Raw genomic sequence first — 20,395 nt, forward strand, 5'->3', positions numbered from 1 at the left:
CTCAATATACGTTTTGTAGTTCCTCCCAAACCTGGCTAGTAGCAAAAAATGGCCTCTGGCTGGTGTCAATGAACGGATGCCGGCTTCCACCTTTAGCTGCTGGGCCAGTGATCTGCATTGCTGGTGGAACACCCCCTAGCTGGCTGTTGGCCTTCAGATGCTACAGCCATTGGCATCAGTGGCTCTATGCATTGTGCTGCAACTGGCATTCCCATTGGAAAATGGCCTCTTCACTCCGTGTGAGGCAGTGATGGCTACATGTGGAATCTGCTGTGTATGGGTTTCAACCTGTTGTCCTTGGAGATGGATGGCACCATGGTACCAAGTCCCACTAGCAGCTTGGTGTTGGAGGCAGCTGTCTACTTCGGTAGGTCGATGTAGCTGTGGTACCTAGTTCCGTGAAGGACTCAGTGCTGGTGGCAGGTGCAGTGTGGTCCTGAACTCATGGGCTGCTATTGGCAGTGCCCATTCGTCTCACTCTATGGCGTAGCTCTGATATTGTGGTGGTGCTGCTGGTTTCCAATTATAAGTGATCCCTGCCTTAAAATCCAGACTTATTCATAAGCCTCTAGTGCCCATTTATTTCACTAAACGCTGGGGCCTAGTCACATTGCCACAACAAGAGACTATCCTGGTGTGGTCACACTGCCCCATGTGGCACATGATACCGCTGTGTGGTGCCATTTACTGCTGAGCTCGGCCGTACTCACTTTGCCAATGCATTGGTGTGTCTTGTTATTGTGATTCACATGCCACTGCACTGTCGGTGACTGACCTGCGACTATTAACACAATGCTCTGTGGCAGCTTCCATACTACTTTTCCTTACTTTTGCTGAACACTTATAATTTCTTGTCTAATGACTGGGTAGCAGCTCTACAAAAGAAGTATTATTGGTGTTCTGTTCTCTTTCAGTTTGCACATGAATAATGCCACATCATCATGATGTTAGTACACGATGGAGCCAACACACTGTGTAAGAGGGTTCATTCTGTTAGGCAGATTAAGGCTTAAGTATACATAGCTGCCTCAGCAGAGTTGATATTTTAAAACCCAAAACATGATTTTGACATTATTACGAAGGTGGATGACTCCCCTCTCATTCTTTCATTTCAGCCTCTATGAAGTATGACGAATCAGTCATTTCTTTGTGTGTTGTTCTGTCTTTTGTGGTCAGTATTTTTTCATTCTTACTGATCTCCTGTCCTCTTTCAAGATAATAAATTTTGACTTTATTTTAAATTTGTTGTGGAACCTTATTTTTTGTCTTTATTTCTTATCTGAGCTGTTCTGTCGAGTAATGACTTCTCTTTAATTTTTAGTTCTCTTAGGCTTCTTTCAGTTTTCACAAACCAATTACATTTCGTTATGTGGTTATGGATGATATCCAAAATTTGTTTAGTTAATCTATTAGTTCATTCTGAGAAGATATTTGTAAAAATTTAGTCTCCTTTTTCACGTTTTATCTGAGAGGTTGTAGTGCTTTGAGAATTTCTGCATAAATTCTAGAACCACTTAGCCTTCCTCTGTCTCGAACACGCGATATTTTCAATAGAAGTGTGAGAGAGACGAATCCGACGTACTGCGCATTGCATGTTTGCAGCTGTATGCAGGTCTAAAAACAGTCATGAGCAAATTTGGGACATGGCGGCTGAACAGCGGCCTACAAGTACCTGCTGTACTATCCATAGAGTCTTAGTGTGTGTGTAGAGAAGAACAAGGAGTGTTTATGTATTATTCTGTGCTTTTAGGGACTATGACGATTGTTCAGGACAAATGAAAAAATGAAATTAGACTTTCAAGTAATTCATGTGTTGGACTTTCTAGAAGCAAGACATGTTAATAAATTAAGAGTGGTTCTTAAACCAACTCACTTATGAATGTTAATTTAATGCGTTTCTATAGCTCAAAATATGAGTGGAATACGAGAAGACGGAGATATTTACATGTGAAATGCTAGAATGTTATTCTGCATTACCCAATACATCTTTAATTGGTGAAAACATAAAGTTTGTATATTTACTACACACGTTCTAACGTCACAAAGCATTAGAGCATTATTTCATGAAAAGAGAGAGAGAGAGAGAGACTGACAGTAAATTCCCTTAACCAGCTTTATTCTTCAGAGTAGTAGTTTTTGGAGATCAACCTGGCCTATCCAGAGAGGAAGATCGGCTGTGCGTACCAAGTAATTCAACTGATGTTAGAGAGGTGTGAAGTTGGCAAATCAGCTCCACATCAATTCTATCGTCTAAAGCATTAGAACATGGGGACCAGTGAAAAGGACTCGAAAAAATGGAGATTTTGAGAAGAAATCGAAGAAGATATGATGTGTTGTCATAACAACCAGATATAACAAGACAAGAGAACTGTTTCATGTAATTGGATTAAGTCCAAAATTCAAAAGGAAAAAAATTGTGGGTGCAACAAAAGGGAAGACATAAGGAAGTAATGACATTAAAAGAACAGAAAGAAGACCTCGACATATTAGACTAAAAAGATACGACGAGAATAATTCAACTAAGAAGATCGAGTGGGGGAGTATACAACTCTCACACATCGTGGCGACGCGAACGTGCAAACAACATCCGACGCCACCGGCACTAGTTGCGGTTCGCTGGTGCTGATCTGCTTCCACAGCTGCCTACCAACGCCGATGACGACACCAACGTCTGATGCCACCGGCTTGCTGTTCATCGGTACTGACTTGCCGTCACATCCGCTTACCTACATTGCGAGAATTCTACGCCGGGTGAGCGCAAAATAGAACTTTTGTTCCTTAGCAAGAAAGGATACAAACAGTAGAGTGACTTCTAATAATTTCCGGGTATGCAGCCGGATCCCGTCGACATTCTGCCACGATATTTCGGCCCAGAGACGTCCGGCCATCATCAGGTGAGTACACAACTACTGAATATCGTGGCAGAATGTCGACGGGATCCGGCTGCATACCCGGAAATTATTAGAAGAAGAAATACGCCGGGAAAATTTCAGAAGTCACAGTAGAGTGACTTTTATTGGTGTAGTTGTCATACTTAGAGTTAATGCGCTAAATGACTACTAGATCTAAAACTAATAGGAATATGGATAATACACAGAGAATTGGGGAAACTTCAGAACCAGCCATGTCTATGAAAGTGAGTAAGGATGTGCCAGACCGGTCTGAATTAGTAAATTTATTCAAAGCCCAAAGTGCAGATTCAGCGGCTTTAAGAAAGGAAGTAAATGCAGCTTTAAATGCTCAAAGTCTTAAGTTAGATTCAGTGAATACTCAATTAAATAATAAATCTGATGTTCAGAATGAAACTTTAGGCTTGTTAAGTGCTAAGGTAGATTCACAAAGCAAAGACTTTAGTGATTTATGTGAAGTAATGGGAAATTTGAAACTGAATTCGATGCTTTAACTGCTAAAGTAGAAGATTTGAAAGGTGAACTAACTAGTCCTTTAGCAGTCACGTAAATCAACTGTTCACTGACTTTAATCAGAGACAAATTGATCAACTTCAGGATTTGACAAAGAAGTTAGAATTTGGTATTGAAGGTAAATGTGATAATGTAGAATCTGAACTTAGTGAGAAGTTAGGATCATTTCAGAATGTATGCAGTGTTACATTTGATGCTGTAAAGCAGAGATTGCATACTTTAAAAGGAACTGTTGAAAAGCAGGATAAATTAATACCAATAATCCAATTGCAAATTACAGGTGTTAATACACGAGTAGAAAGTGTAGAAAGAAGTTTCGTAGAGAGAATAGCTAACTCTGATATAGTAAATATAAGTAGTCTGGAGGAACAATTTGAAGGAATTATAGATCGAAATGTTACTGAGAGTATAACCTCCGGAAACGATTCAACTATTGCTTCTTCCAAACTTAATGATACTAGCAAGGTTATAGATGCCATGTGGAAAGAATTCAAGCTTATCCAAAACAAAGTGGAAAAAAATGTATTGTCACCTAATGTTGTGTTACCTAGGGCAGTGGTGATTGTTTTGCAATGGGGAGACTTTCAAACAAAATTTAATGAGAAGTACTGGTCTGCACTTGCTCAAGTGAAGTTAATATCAGATCCATGGGACCCGGGCGGACTCATATATCTCCTAGGGACATTAACGTTCTGTGTTAACGGGCGGAGTGATGACAGTCGGACCCCGAGTTGTTTCTGTTTTTCTTCCAAAAGAGTTTCACGTACCGAATTCCCTTCAAATCTTAAACTATTCTGTAATCTATTCTTGAATTCTTAAACTATTCTATAATTTTAGTACTGAGAAAACTGGGTGATCTCTAGAAGAAATGTTTTATGTGTATTTGCAAGTCTCGAAAAGAACACTTTCAGTTGCCCAGAGTTCCTCCAGACTACAAACTACTGCAAATAATAATAGTAGTACATACTATGGAAAAAATAGTACAATGGATTAGAATAAAGAATAAAGTACTCAAGTGTCATGAACACCTGGAGCTGAAAATTAGAAACTAAAGGTTTAGTCCTCACAATTCCTAGACATAAGAAAGCGAACTCCAACATTGATTGAAATGTTCCTGTTTTATAATTACAGTAAAATGAAAAGAAAGAAAAAGGAATAGGTAAATAATAAGAGAAGGGGTATTCACGGTTATGAAAAGAACAAGGTATACTGTTGAAATATGAATTGTTATTATGTGTGATATAAATGTGCATAATAATTGTGTATAAAATATCTCGTGTTCGATCTGGGGGGGAGGGGGGGGGGGAATATTTAGTGCTTCGAGAATTTCTGCTTCAATTATAGAACCATTTGGCCTTCCTCCATCTTGAAAATACAATATTTTAAATAGAAGTATGAGAGAGACAAATCCAACCTACTGCACATTGCAGGTTTGTGTGTGCAGGTCTAAAAACAGTCACGAGGAAATTGTGGACGTGGCGGCTGAATGGTGGCCTACAAGTACCTGCTGTACAATCCATAGAGTTTCAATGTATGTGTACAGAAGAACAAGGAGTGTTTATGTATTATTCTGTGCTTTTAATGACTGTGATGATTGTTAATGACAAATGAAAAAAAGAAATTAGGCTTTGAAGTAATTCATGTGTTGACTTGACATGTTAATAAATTACGAGTGGTTCTTAAACCAACTCGCTTATGAATGTTAATTTAGTGTGTTTCTAAAGCTCAAAATATGAGTGAAATATGAGAAGACAGAGATATTTACATGTGAAATGCAAGAATGTTATTCTGCATTATCCAATACGTCGTTAATTGGTGAAAACATAAAAACATAAAAACTCCACACGTTCTATTGTCAAAAAGCATTAGAGCATTATTTCATGAGGGGGGAGAGAGAGAGAGAGAGAGAGAGAGAGAGAGAGAGAGAGAGAGCGCGGGGTGGGGGGGGGGGTGTCTGGTAAATTCCCTTAACCAGCTTTATTCTTTGGAATAGTAGTCTTTGGAGATCGACGTGTGGCTGACTATCCAGAGAGGAAGATCGGATGTGCGTACCAAGTAAGTCAGCTGTTGTGAGAGAGGTGTGAAGTTGCCAAATCAGCTCCACATCGATTCTATCGTCTAAAGCGTTAGAAGGTCTACTGAAGAAAGATATTTTTAACACCAAACGGCTGTCAAAATTATCCTGAAATTTTTCCCTACTATTTTCCTTTCTTTTAGTTCAAATTGTTCTATCTGCCTTATGTGATTCATGGTTAGGGTTTCTGCTGCATACAATGCTTCTGGTGTGGTCACTGTTTATACTGCTTAATTTTGGGCTCCGATGAAAGGGATTTTTTGTTATTTGCCTGGTGCTTCAATTGGAAGGGCACTTCAATTTTGTTTTTCCTGGATTCTACTGCCTTGCTTTCTGATGCGTTCCAACTAATCCATTTTCCCAGATATTTAAAATGTTTCACTGTTTTCATTTTCTGGTCTTGGACTTTTAGGTATTTATTTGGGTGCTTGTTGTTTGCCATGATTTTAGTTTTTCCAAAGGAAATGTTAAGACCTATTTTAGCTGCTTGTTTTGCTGGTTCAAGGGTTTGTTCCTTTGCCTCCTCCATTGTTTTGGCAAACAGAGGCAGATCATCTGCAAAGGCATTTTTGTATTCTTTTTTTTTTTTTTTTTTTTTTTTTTTTTTTTTTTTTTTTTTTGCAACCCATCTTATTCCATTCTTTATATTTTTGTTGCATTCTGTGATTACTTTCTGTTGTGCAAAATTCAACAAGAAGGAAAGCTCATCCCGTTGTCTAGGTTGTATTTTTGTTTCAAATGGATCTGAATACTTCTGCCACGAATTTAACTTTTCAGAACATACTTGTACTATCAGCACTTATTATTTTAGTTTCTTTCTATCCAAACCTAGTTCATCTATGACTGATAACAGGGATTCTTTGTCACTTGACTCATACACTTCCTTGACTCTCCACTAAAACATTACATTCTCATAACTTTGAAAAATGATTTAGGAGTGAGACTGGCCAGTAGTTTGTGACATATGTGAAGTCATGTTTCCTCTAAAGGGGAGTAGCAGTTGCATATTTTAATCTTGCTGGGGAAAAATATCTTGAATTATTGATGTATTATACATGTGATTAAGAACATTACACATTATAGGGCTTCACCTTTTTAGTGCCTGGTTAGTTATATCTCCAACTCTATACAAACTTTTACTTGTCAGAATCAGTGTGATTTTCCATATATCAGAATGAGATGTTTGAGAGATTTCCATTCCACTAAATTTTCTCTGTATTGTTTATCCATCAATAAGCGTTTCCAAGTCTCAGATACTGAAGAAAATATATTTTTAACACCAAACAGCTGTCAAAATTACAAAAACATTTATTTTAAGCCAGCATGACACCCAGTGTAATCCAGTAAGACCGAATTCTCCATTGTATATAAAATGTTGTCACGTGGATCACTTCATGCTGGATAATGAAGATATGAGATACATTTAAGTGTGAAGACATTAACAGAACTGTCCACATGAGACATATCTGAAATAAAATACACGGCTAGTGAAAAGGGGCAAGTATTGAAACTAGTCATTCAGCAAATAAACAGCAGCCTTGGTGTTAAACTTTCTTCAGTCTTTTAGTGTACTGGTTTGCATCCTCTCTGAAGTTGTTGAACAAATTTTCTCACCTATGTTTACTGTCTTGGAGCATTAGTTGCTACATGAAAACTAAAGTGGGGCATGGTAAATGTAATGTCTTTCCTTGGGGGTACCAAAAATTTAAATGGCATGAAGAAGATTATTGCTAATCAGGTGGACTACCAGTAAATATCTATTTCTTTTTGAAGCAATACACTTGAAAGCTATTCACCAAGTTTGTACTGGCTGTGAAAGCCTATGGCCATATGTTACTAAATGTGTTCTTCAGAAGAGGATTATTCAGTTATTAGTTTATATTTTTCAGTGACTGCCTTAAGCACACTTTCACAGTAAGTCTGTCAAGAACTGTTAGTTATTTGATGCAAGGTACAATTTTCAGCAGTTGTCATTTACCCCTGCAATTGGTAGTAGGTTTCTTGACAATGGCCGAGGAGTACTCGGCTGAAAGCTCGTGGATTTTAAACCACTTGACGCGGCTGGAAGCCTGAGAAACTTTTATTACTACATATTGCCATGAAACTATGCACTCCTATATTAGGTAGTAGGTTTTGTTTGGAACCCTTCAAACTTAACCCTGTGGTACATGATTTTCACTGTAGTGGACAGCTTCTAATGGCCACTTCTCTGGCATTTTCAGTCAGTTATGAGGCTACAAATACCTGAATGGCACATCATCAGTACAGAGTGCCTACTGCAGTGGACTATGTGCATTTGCAGCCTCAAGACTGACTGAAAACGGCAAAGAGGCGACCATTAACAGCTGTTCACTGTAATGGATGCTACGCACCACAGGGCTAAAGTTAGAAACTGATTTAGTTTTCATAAGTATGTTGCAGGCATCATTAGAGTGGAATTATGTTGCATTTTATGTCGAATTTACTGTATATGACTACTTCTCCTTAGAATCATTTCTCTCCTACCACACAGTGTTTAGTTTTAGTGTATTATAATGCATTTATGATTAGTATTGCTTTATGTTTGTATAAATTAAATGATAGAAGAGCAACTCGATAATACTTATTCTCTTATTAATAGGACTTTTGAAGATGTTGAAGTAAAACCACACAAGAATCTGAATGTAATTATTGGCCCAAATGGAAGTGGTAAATCAACCATTGTATCAGCTATAATTTTGGGACTTGGTGGGAAACTGAAACTTGCAGACCGTGGATCCTCTGTGAGTATAACCCAGACTGTGCATTTCCTTTTATAAAGCTGTGCATTTTTTAAAACTATGTACAAAAGTGAACTTTTACATAAAAGATAATGTGAGCCGTTTGTTTAAATATTTAGAATTCACAGATTTAAAAATTTCAATATAGCTCATGAAATAAAACATGCAACTTGTTAAATGCTTTGTGTCCAAGTGAGCTACTCCATGAATAGCTACCATCTTTACCTTCTCTTGTTTTATCTGCAAATAGTTTTCTTCTGTTTTTCATTCCGTCAATTTCCTTGGATTGGTGATGTGTTCTTTTACCTGTTGAATTGTGTTGAAAAATATGAAGATGGACTTACTGAAACAAGGCAGTGTCTACAAATTTGCAGATGATGTAGTCCTGTCTGGTGAATGTAAGGATGACTTAAAATTGTTGAATGAAATAGAATTCAGCACAATATGTGTGTTAAAGGTAAACAATGACAGAAGTGACTGTGAAAACACAAGGCGATGAAAAGTAGCTAAAATGGAAAATGTTGAGGTGTGAAACAGTATATTAATCAAAAGATTTGGTGTCAAACAAAGGCCCAGACTTTTGGATGAAATGCTTGAAACTGTGTGTCCGTAGCACAACTGTGTTATGGCTGTGAACTGTTGATGATGTGGAAAATGAAGAAACTGCAAGTATTTGAAAAATGTTACAGAATAATGTTGAAAATTAAGTATACAGTTACAGCATGGAATTAATAAATGTTAAAAGAATGGGAAAAGAGATGAAGGCTATGAAAAACACTGGCTAGTAAGAGGAATGTGTTGGTGGATAGCATAACAACTGTGTGTGGAAGTTAAAGGGACAGATACGTTGTAATACTCATTAGCTTTATCAGGACTGTCATAATAAATATATTATGAGGGACAGGTGGAGGTGAGGGTAGAGATTTGCACAGGAGGAGAAAAAATTGAGGGCACCGTTCCAAATCTAATTTTTTGCCCTCCTGGGGGCTCACGGTTCTTTCGTGAGTTCGTGCGTGGCGCACACGGGGCCACGAGCTATTGTAGCTCATTCTTCATTCCTTAGCTGCATTTCCTTCTCCCTGCCCCTCTCCATCCATATCCCCACTCCTTCCCCATTGCTACATGCTTCCCCTCTCTTGATGATCTGATTTATGTCAACCTGGCTATTCCCCTGGTTTCCTGTATTGGTCATAATTTTGTTCCTTTTGCTTGTTTTTTTTTCTCGTTTTGGCATTTCAGCCCCAAAATTTCCTGTTTTTAGTGTGAGCCATATGGGGAAGAACTCCCTCCCTAGCATCTACGGGTGGATTCCTCTCCCCCCTCCCCCTCTCCTTCCCCACTGTAGCCCCCTTCCACCCTACTAGGTCACCAGCACATGTATCCAGTCCGTGTGGTGGGACTGTTGTGTACCCATATGGTTGAGCCTCCTGACAGCACAAGGATCATACTACTGATACCTGGGCTGTCCCCTCCCTGTGTATGCCAAGGAGTGCTTGCTTGTCTTCTTGGAGCATTGGAACTCCCAGCAATGGCCACCGTGCCAGACGGCCCTTGCTGTGGCTGGATGGCGCCCATGGGAGGGCCCCTGGTTGGAGTGGGTGGCATCAGAGTGGACACTTGGCACATGAAGCAAGTTGCAAAAATCTGGCCATTCTCACACAACCGTCTCTTGGAATGATGAAGGATCCCTAAATGCTGCCTCGTATGATCTGGCAGCCTCCCCATCCCTGGCTACCCCGTGGGAGGAGGGCCAGGCTTTCCCCATTACCTCGTCTGTACTAGCACGGATAGGGACACTTTCACTGCCACAAAGCCATTGTTTTTTGTGGAAAATATCAAGGACAAGTTTGGTGAAGTGGAGTCTATTAGTAAGATGCGCTAGGGCTCCATGTTGATTAAAGCTGCTTCTGCCACCCAGTCCGCAGCTTTTCTTCCCTCTGTCCGTGTTGGCAACATCCCAGTGTCTATCACTCCTCACCAATCTCTGAATATGGTCCAGGGCATCATTTTTCATAGGGACCTCATCCTGCAAACTGCTGAGGAACTCCGGGCTAATTTGGAACAGTGTGGCTTTCATTTTGTTCACCATGTGCAGAAGGGTTGCAAAGACAACTGCACTGATACTGGTGCCTTCATTCTAGCTTTTGAGGGAGATACCCTCCCAGAGAAGGTCAAGGTTATGTGCTACAGATGTGACGTGAAGCCGTACATCCCTCCACCTATGTGGTGCTTTTGTTTCTTGCATTTTGGACATGTCTTCCCGCTGTACGGCGGACCCTTTGTGTGGTGACTGTGGCCACCCAGTCCATGAGGGAAGCCCTTATGCTCCATCGCCTGTGTGTGTCAACTGTGCTGACCGCCACTCCCGTCACTCACCGGATTGCCCGGCTTCCAAGAGAGAAAAGAACATACAAGAATATAAGTCCCTGGATCACCTGTCTTACACTGAGGCTTGCCAAAAGCATGAGAGACTCCACCCAGTGTCAATATCTTTAACTTTTGCCTCTGTTACTTCCTTTCCTTCTCCTCCCTCGTCCTTACTCCAGCCCCGTCCCACTCTCCCCTCCATCCCCCTGCGGTTCCCACGACCTCCCATCTGGGAGTCGCTCCCCCTCGCCGGCTAAAGAAGTGCCTCACTTCTTCAGCATCTGCTGGTGATCTGGCTCCCTCCCAGGAACCCGCTCCTCGGCGTCTCTCAGGCCAGAAGACTACTGCCACCACTCTGCCACAAGGTGCACCATCTGTGTTCCCCAAGGTCGCCTACTCTCTTTTGGTCCACAATCTTACAGACGCCTGTACTCCCCCTGTGTCCTGCCCTCCTCCACCTCAGAAAGAGAAGATGAAGAAAAAGAAAAAACATAAATTCCACGACAAGGCACCCCCGGTGCTCCCGGAGGTGCCAACTCCCCTCACGCAACCTGAGTCTGACGTCTTATTTATGGATGTCACGCCATCCTTGTCGGTGACAACTACTGATAAAGTGACCTGACCTCCTCCTCGGCTCCTTCGTGCCTACCTTGGACTCATGCCACACGATCATCCAGTGGAACTGCAATGGTTACTGTCGTCAACTACCAGAAATGCAACGTCTTGTCTCCTCTTATTCTGCATTCTGTCTTGTTCTCCATGCATCTCATTTTCGTGATGACCACTCTCCAACTTTTCCTGGTTATCGGGCATTCTGTCGGAACCGTGCTGGCCCTGGGATAGCATCTGCTGGGGTCTGCACTCTAGTTCGCTCCGATGTCCTTAGTGACTGGATCCCCGTATGTACCACCTTGGAAGTGATAGCGGTTAGGGTGCAAATGACTCCGACACTCACCCTTTGCAATGTCTACCTCCCTCCAGGTCAGCCACTTACCTATGTTGCACTATTGCCCTTAATCCAGAAACTCCCACCCCCATTTCTCCACCTTGGGGATTTCAGTGTCCACCATCCACTGTGGGGTAGTATCACTTCAACGGGTCGGGGTATCCTAATCGACCAACTTCTCACGGACTTAGATTTGTGTCTCCTCAACAATGGTTCCCCTACCCACTTAAGTGCCGCTCATGGCACCTTCTCTGCTATCAGTCTCACGATCTCCTCCCTTGTCATGGCTTCCCTACATTGATTGTCCCATGATGACCTTTGTGACAGTGACCACTTTCCAGTGACACTTTCGTTCACCTGCTGCCTCCAGGCAGAAAGGGCCCCACGTTGGGTCGAGGATCTGAACCTCCAAGGAGCTCTAGGCACTGGTCCATTGGTCCTAGCGACACACTGTGGTGACATTGTCGTCCACTTCCTACCCTCCTACTTTTCTCCAGCACAAGCACAGAGTTGAACAGACCCCCTCCATTTCATCCTGCACCATGTTGAGCCCTATAATGCACCTTTCGCTGAATGGGAATTGGTGCAGGCTCTTAGCTCTTCACGAGACACAGCCACAGGTCCAGATAACATACGTAATCAGAAGATTCAACACTTGGACATTCCCTAGAGGCAAGAGCTCCTCAGGGTCTTCAATCACATCTGGCTCACGGGTGCTTTTTCATCACAATGGCGAGACAGTATAGTTATCCCCGCCCTTAAGCCTGGGAAAAACCCAACATCTCTCGACAGCTTCCACCCCATTAGCCTTATGAATGTGCTTTGTAAACTGCTCGAAAGGATGGTCAACTCCAGGTTATGTTGGGTACTCGAATCTCGAGGCCTTTTGTCACCATATCAGTAAGGCTTCTGGGCAGGGCGATTTCCAACTGACCATTTACTCCGATTGGAATCCGCCATCCGATAGGCTTTTACTCACCACCTTGTTGCCGGTTTCTTTGACGTATATAAGGCGTATGACATGACTTGGTGCCATCACATTTTAGTTACCCTCCATGAGTGGGGCTTCTGTGGTCCCTTTCCCATTTTTATCTGTGAGTTTCTATCTTACTGGCTCTTCTGGGTTCAAGTTGGCACTTCACTCAGCTCCTCTCAGATTCAGGAGAATGGTATCCCACAGGGTTATGTGCTAAGTGTCACACTTTTCCTCATTGCCATAAATGGGCTTTTGACCTCTGTTGGGCCTCTGGTTACCCCGTCATTGTATGTTGACCATTTTTGCATCTGGTGCAGCTCCCACTGGGTGGCATCTGCTGAGTGTCGGTTCCAAGGCGCCATCCAATGGCCCATGGCTTCCAGTTTTACCCCTCCAAAACGGGGGTTATGCATTTTTGTTGTCGATCCTCAGTACACCCTGATCCAGAACTTTATTTAGGCAACCAGCTCCTCGATGTTGTAGCGCAGTCCCGTTTCTTGGGCCTTATTTTTGATAACAAGCTGACATGGCTGCCCCACATACGCCACCTAAAGACTACATGCATGCGGAAGCTTAATGCTCTCTGCCTCCTGGCCCACGCATTTTGGGGTGTAGACGGTTCCACTCTTCTCCATCTTTACCATGCTCTGGTCTTGTCCAGACTCGATTATGGTAATCAGTTTTATGGCTCAGCAGCTCCTTCCACTTGGAAATTCCTTGACCCTGTCCATCATTGTGGGGTGTGTCTGGCTATTGGTGCCTTTCGCACTAGTTCTGTTGATAGTCTTCTCACAGAAGCAGGGACTTCCCCTGTACACATTCGACGGAGCCAACTCCTTGTTTCTTATGCAGTCGCCATTCGCCAATTCCCTGATCATCCTGTGTACCCTGTGCTCTTCGCCAATGAGGGATGTCTCCCTCCTAACACCCGCCCACGGGTGGGATTGCCGGCTTGCATGCGTGTCACTACCCTCTGCCAGGATCTCCATCTGCACTCACTGGACTGCACCCTGTGTCTTTTCTCCCATATCCATCCTTGGATGGTGCCTAGAGCATGGATTAGGACTGATATCTTTTGGGGTCCTAAGGTCTCTGTTGCTGCAATGGTTTACCAGTGTCTTGTATGTGTCATCCTTGCAGAGTTCCAGGGTGCCACCATCTTTTACACTGATGGTTCCAACACTACTGATAAGGTGGGATACACTTTCACGTCTCCTATTGGCTTCAAACACCATTTGTTGCCAGGATCATGTAGTGTATTTATGGCAGAGCTTCTAGCCATTCACAGGGCCCTCCTTTATGTTTCTCAGGCCTCCCTCCATTGTGTTTTAATTTGTTCCGGCTCCATGAGCAGCCTGCAGGCTATCAATTGATGCTAATCTCATCACCCCTTGGTCTCTGCCATCCATGACCTTCGCTCTGCCCTTGAGCGTGCTGCCTGTTCAGTCATTTTTCTTTGGGTCCCAAGTCATGTGGGAAGCCCAGGGAATGAATTGGCTGACTGTTTGGCCAGAGAAGCAGAGCTTATCCCCCATTTCCTTTCACGATTCCAGCTGCGGATATGCGGATCTACGTCAAATCTCTCTTTGCCCAACAGTGGAATGCTATCTGGAGTGCTACTGCTCATAGTAATAAACTCTGCACGATCAAGGAGTCTACTGCAGTTTGGGCACTTCTTTCTACCCCTCTCTGTAGGAGGCCACTGTTTTATGCCGTTTATGCATTGGCCATACCTGGCTCACCCATTGTTTCCTCCTACATAACGACCCACCCCCACAATGTGGTTGTGGCGCCAGACTGACGATATCTCACATATTGGTAGCATGTCCCCTTCTTTCGACCCTTTGTGCTAAGTATAGTCTTCCTGCTCGCTTAAATTTAATGTTAGCAGATGATCTACGGATGGGTGACCTGGTCCTCCATGAAAGTGGTTTTTATTTCCAGATATAAGGTTCTCCTTAAGTCTTGGAGCAGGGGCTGGTTGGTTGGGACTCCTTTTGCTGTCTTCACGGCCTGTGACCCCGTGACCGACTCCCTTTCTTCTAGTTTTTAGATTTGGTCTCACCTTTTATTCTTTTCCTATGTGTGTTTAATGTTCTTTCTGTTATAATTAGACTCCTCTGACTGACTCTGTCCACTTGTAGCAGACCCTCTTTCTTATGTAATCCACTTTGGAATTGCGGGACTGATGTCCTTGCCATTTGGTCCCATACTTTCTCAATCAATCAATCTAATTTTTTTTGTGTTTCCTTTACTGACCGTCCACCTTCTCATATGTTGGAAACTATTAATTGATGGCTTCATATGTTTTTCAGTGTAATTAAAAGATAGTGCGTTTTACATTGCTGAATCTGTTTCCTGTTGTTCAAGAAACAATACCATATAACAGACTTTTATGATTTTACTGGTTTCATTGGCACAACTGTGTAGATGCTGTTACTGTAGGAGTGACAAATTATCCACTCTTTACAGTGAAAATGAGGCCAGAAGAATACTGTTTAAGTTAAACAAAGCTAAAAAAGTGTAAATTCTGCACAGCTGCAAAAGAATGAAATGAAAATGTCTGCAGAAGAAAGTGCTAACCCACAAGAGCTTGCTGAATGTTGTGTGTCTGGTTAGCTCCAAAGAGGAGGACATAAATGTAATAAGATATTTGGTTAACTTCGAAGAAAAGAACATAAATACAAAGAGACAAAGTGATTTATATTTTAGATGGAATTTTCTAGTGGTACATTTGGAACTGCTTGTTACCAACATGTAGTGCATTCAGAAACACTACAGATAAAGTGATCGGATTAATCTTCACTAAATTAAGGGTTATTGCTTTCTACCACTAACCCTTTCAAATACCATGTCACTGTGTTCCAAAAGTGCTGTTGTCTATAGGGAGATTGCAATCCCACAGAACTGTAGCAAAATGCAGGAAGGCGTGCACAGTCTTGACAGTTGATGTGGTGGCTGACAGCAGTCTCCAATTTCATTTGCTTCTTTCTAGTGAGCAACAGTTTGTTTCCAGTCAAAAAGATCATGTGAAATGCTGTCCATTACCATTAACTAGGGCCTTTACACAAGAACCGCTTTCTAATGTGAAGTGTTAAGTAATAGGCAATAACAATGTGTTGTGGCTGTGTGTGCCTTTGCATTTACATGGTGAGAATCAACACAGTCAGTTACACAGTATTGTTTTTTTACTGACTTGGTGCTTTCATGCTTTGCAAACCATGGTAAGTGAATGCCACAAGATTCTTACTTTATGTTTAAGGGAGTCTTTCCATTCCATTTGCTTATGGGGGAGGGGGGAACAGGAAGATTGACTGCTTGAATGCCTCTGTGTGAACTGTAATTAGTCCAATCCTGTCTGTGCTGTCACATTGGGGTGAATAATGCTGTAATCTTCAGAAAGATATCTGGTTACTTCTGGTATACAGAAGCCAATGCTATCAACTCAAGCTTTACTCGATAGTTTTGTGGATAGCTGTACCTTAATATTTATCTATGGTTAGCCCTCTTTGGTAGCTTAGTGCCCCATGTCCAGTTTTGTTTCTATGAACTTAATTTGTCATAGTGCCACACAGTGGTTTGCTTCACTTCATGGTTGCTAGATATGACAGTTGTACAGTTTTAGAATCTCTCCTAACTCATGAGTTGAGTGAAGATTCCACACTCATTAATTACTTGTCCTTCATTGTGTCTGTTGTGTGAACGGGAAGAACCTGATGGAGCATGTCCTGGTAGAATACACTATAAAGGAAGGAGTACACACTAACTGCATAACTAAATACCACAAGAAGTTATGTATGATAGTCTGCATTTGACCTCTACATTTTTATGGCGTATATCTCATTTCGAACACTGTTTATTCCTAAGTCCAATTAAAAAATCATTGGTATGATATTACTAATGATGTATTACCATTTCTTCATCTGATCAAACTGACATGCAAATATGTTGATGAATCAATCAGGAAACAACAGTAAAGAATACCAGTTCAAGAATTGTTCTTACAAATGAGTAGAAAAATGGTTTAATACTCATCTTTCCTTGTAATATCTGCAGCTCTGGTCATCGTGTTGATAGCTTCTAGGGTATAATTTTCAGGTCCTGGATTTGGAATGTTAATGAAAACACTTGTACACAATTATAAGGCATCATGGTTTATTAAGTGGTGCACTGCAAACAATTAACTTCCAAATTTTTACTCTTTGCACTTTGCTAAAGAGTGTCTTTCACATGACAAGATTATAAATTGTTTCACATGTGTATTCACTTAAATGCCACTATTTAAAATTGGAAAGACATTCATGGAGTGCATTTTATTCACAGTACTTGTAACGTGCGCGTGGGGCACACAATACTCATTAAAGCCTGTACTATGGTAAGTGAGCGGGCTTCACCTTATGAGAAAGGATTTTCGTATAGATATCGACCGCGTGTACCTGAATGGTGGCAAATCCGACTTACACCCACTGTGTAATAACAATGATCTGTCAAGTAAGTTCAAAATGCAATTACACGCCAGTATGGAACAAAAGTAACACTGAAGATGCTACCAATTTGATAATAATACGGTCGCCAGCCTAATTAGGCATTAACTGAGTTTCTTCCCTGTACAAATTGGTGTATATTCATGCAAAACAACACGTAGTAACACTGCATAATATAGTAGAATTTTAGAACCAGAAAATCTATTGAACTGATAGTTTCACGTTCTGTACTGATATGGAAAAACCATAAATACATAACACTACACTATAATGTATACTACAAAACTTCGTACTATCTATTGATCTGATTAAAATCGGGCATAGGTTACCCTAGAAATAGCACTTTCGAATCACACACACCATGTCAATTTTGATAAAGATAAAACACTGATAAATTTTGGCTTTTATATTGACTTTAACTTTTGCTGGTCAAACCAATTTAGAACACTTCAAAATTCAAATGAATAAAAAAAAAGGGGGGGGGGACCCTGAAACTGTTATGATCACTGTATTAAAAAAATTGATTACTGAAATCATCATGCGTTCAAGATTTCCAATATATGAGTTACTACTCTTTTTATATTACTTACTTCTCATTTAAATACCTTTATATCTGTCTCGAAATAATTAAACTTCATTACTATATCAATATTAAAGTTATCTTTCAACTTCGTTAGACCTTCGTTCTTCATTAACATAGCTAGTAATTATTATTAACTCAAAATTTAATTTTTCATTTCGGGACACTCGGATTGCACAACATTTGGGGAGGACCCTATCTAGGTTAGTTGTGAGGATAATTAAATGATAGGAAATTTCTGGTAAAATTTAAGTTTTTATTGAATAGTCCACTCTCTGGTCCATATGAATACAATACTAAAAGTTTCAACCTGCTTGTATCGATGCGGCGGTTGGCGGGCGGCGAGGTGGCGAGGCACAGAGCACACATACAACCACAGCTATGGCTCTTGACGTATCGGCACTTTATTTCTTCATAGCGTCGCAAGACTTTTCCATTTAGTGCCAATGGAATTTTGCCGTGCTGTGTGGGTGTTGGAACGGCATACCCGAGGCTCAGTGAAACTACGTCTTCCAGGAGAGCCTCCTCGCTCCAAAAGGTGTTGCTCAAACCAGTGCCAAACTCCAACTACTACTGCTGAGCCCGTTGTGCCATGCAGTGCCCGTGCGCATTTTCCCGTGCTCGCCTGCTATCCACCTTTTACCGCTCCCTTACAGACAGGGTATTCACCAGAGGTTTTGCATTCTACATACCCTAACACATTGCCTACGTATGGACCAGACGCACAGTTACAATTTTAAATATCTTACAACAGTCTCAACATTTGTCACATTTCAATTCTATTACAATATTGCTTGACATTTGACATAAACATTAATATTCACATTGAAAATTTTTTACAGTTTTCTTAACAAAATGACATGAAACAAAAAAGAAATGAAATCAGAACATCAATTACACTAATTTATCGAAAAATCAGATGGGAAAAAAAAGAAAATGTACTTATATGTACAATAGTACAGCGTTGTTGTTGTTACATACTCTACATGACTAAAAACATAGCCTCATCTGTCTGTTTCAAATAAAGACTTGCTTACTCTAGTTCCAAATCAACACTTTCACACTCTATTTCTAAACCAACATGCCTAATGTTAAAGTGAATCGAAAACTGTTTAATGCTTTGGTGGGAAGCACCAACAGTATATTTTACTGCATGAAAATCTTGACCTTTCCAAAGCCAGCAAATAAGCAAAATTTTGTTCATTTTTTTCTGCATGCTTGAGTTAACATTAATAAAAAAAGTGATTCTGGATGTAAACAAGATTTATAGAAATAAAATTATTACATATTATCGGGTATAATTTTGAAAAGGAATTTTCGTAACCAAATGTTGCAGAATGCAAAATATATGTGAATCATGTCTAAATGAAAAAATTGAGTTTATTGGGTAATTAATTTTTTAAATTCAGTGATAAAAATGGTGTTCCAAAATATAATAGAAAATATGAGAAATAAATAATTTAAATACATTTTCCCACTCTGTACATCAACCCCATAGGCTCCTTTTTAGAGTATCAGATTTGCAATTTTAGGTAAAACATATCAGAAGAAAGCATGGAATCGCAAATTTTGTCAATCAAGATAGGTGTCATGGTCTACCGTTGAACAAAGGTGTCTGTGAAACAGATTTGTTGCATTACAGTTTGTTTCCTCCCTATTCTTTCTGAGAACATGGGACGTCCTTCATTAGTAAATCATTTATTGTATGTTCTCTCTTATCTACTGCTGTTGATGTACAGCTTTAGAATAGTTGAGAATGATTGACCTTCTGCCCCCTAATGTAAGCATTTAGTACCTTGATGTGTTTTAGTATTCTGTTGCATGTTTGTATTTGCATCCTTTATTTTTACAGCTTGCATCATATATTAAAATTGGCTGTAAAGAAGCAAAAATTGAAATAGAGTTAAGAACTGGTACAACCTCAACAACAGTGATCTCCCGTGTGTTTAACCTAGATAACAAATGTGTGTGGAGAATTGATGGCAAAGTTGTGAGCTCTAAACAGGTATACTTTCATATCCAGTAATTTTGTCTGTTTGGTGAGACCATCACTGTCATTTGAGAATAACATCCAGCATGAGTGTGATACTTTGTGTGTTGCACTAATAGATATAATGAGAAGAAGGGGACTTTCACCATAAAGTGTTATTTCTTATGCAGGTTGATGATAAGGTTGCAGAGTATAACATACAAATTGGTAATTTGTGCCAGTTTCTTCCACAAGAAAAAGTTACTGATTTTGCAAAGATGAACCCCCAGGTGTTACTGGAGAACACAGAAAAGTCTGTGGGTGAGTTTCTTTTATATCCACTTGACAGCATTTTTTTAATGTATCGAAAGTTCTGGTTGAGAATTATGAAATATTTAGGAATAAAGCAGGCGACTAACCGAAAGGCAGCTTTTGGCATGAACTTCTTTTTTCAAGCTTGTATGAAAAACATGCAGACAATGTGCCTGACTCCCTTTATTGTGCTCAGTTGACTGCCAGCTCTTTCCTGGCCTGTGGTGAGTGCACTGGGGTGAGGTGGGGGTCCAGGACGTGTGGGGCGAGGGATAGAGAGAGGTGAGGGGCAGGGAGAGGGTTGGGGGGAAGTATCCAGTGGCTTGTGGGAGAGTGGAGAGCCATCTGTAAGCTAGCTAGGGGTGCAGGTAGAGGGGCAGGTGGCGGATGGCTGGGCACGTGATTTCATAGACTAGGCCATGAGATAGCATTACACAACTAGCTGATGCGAATTGGGCAGGGGTACTCCGGGACTGGGGATGGTGTACACACACACACACACACAC

At 40.9% G+C, this 20,395-nt stretch overlaps 1 protein-coding gene across 1 annotated transcript in view; it reads left to right on the forward strand.

The window, feature by feature from the left end:
* The window catches only part of LOC126259877 (structural maintenance of chromosomes protein 5), a 150,744-nt gene that overhangs the window by 4,897 nt on the left and 125,452 nt on the right, over positions 1-20,395 (forward strand). The window contains exons 2-4 of the mRNA XM_049956938.1: positions 8,117-8,258; positions 19,461-19,613; positions 19,769-19,898. Coding sequence (XP_049812895.1) covers positions 8,117-8,258; positions 19,461-19,613; positions 19,769-19,898 — 425 coding nt within the window. The remainder of the gene's footprint in view (positions 1-8,116; positions 8,259-19,460; positions 19,614-19,768; positions 19,899-20,395) is intronic.

Source organism: Schistocerca nitens, chromosome 5 (genome assembly GCF_023898315.1).
Source record: "Schistocerca nitens isolate TAMUIC-IGC-003100 chromosome 5, iqSchNite1.1, whole genome shotgun sequence".
In the NCBI taxonomy this organism is placed as follows: domain Eukaryota; kingdom Metazoa; phylum Arthropoda; class Insecta; order Orthoptera; family Acrididae; genus Schistocerca; species Schistocerca nitens.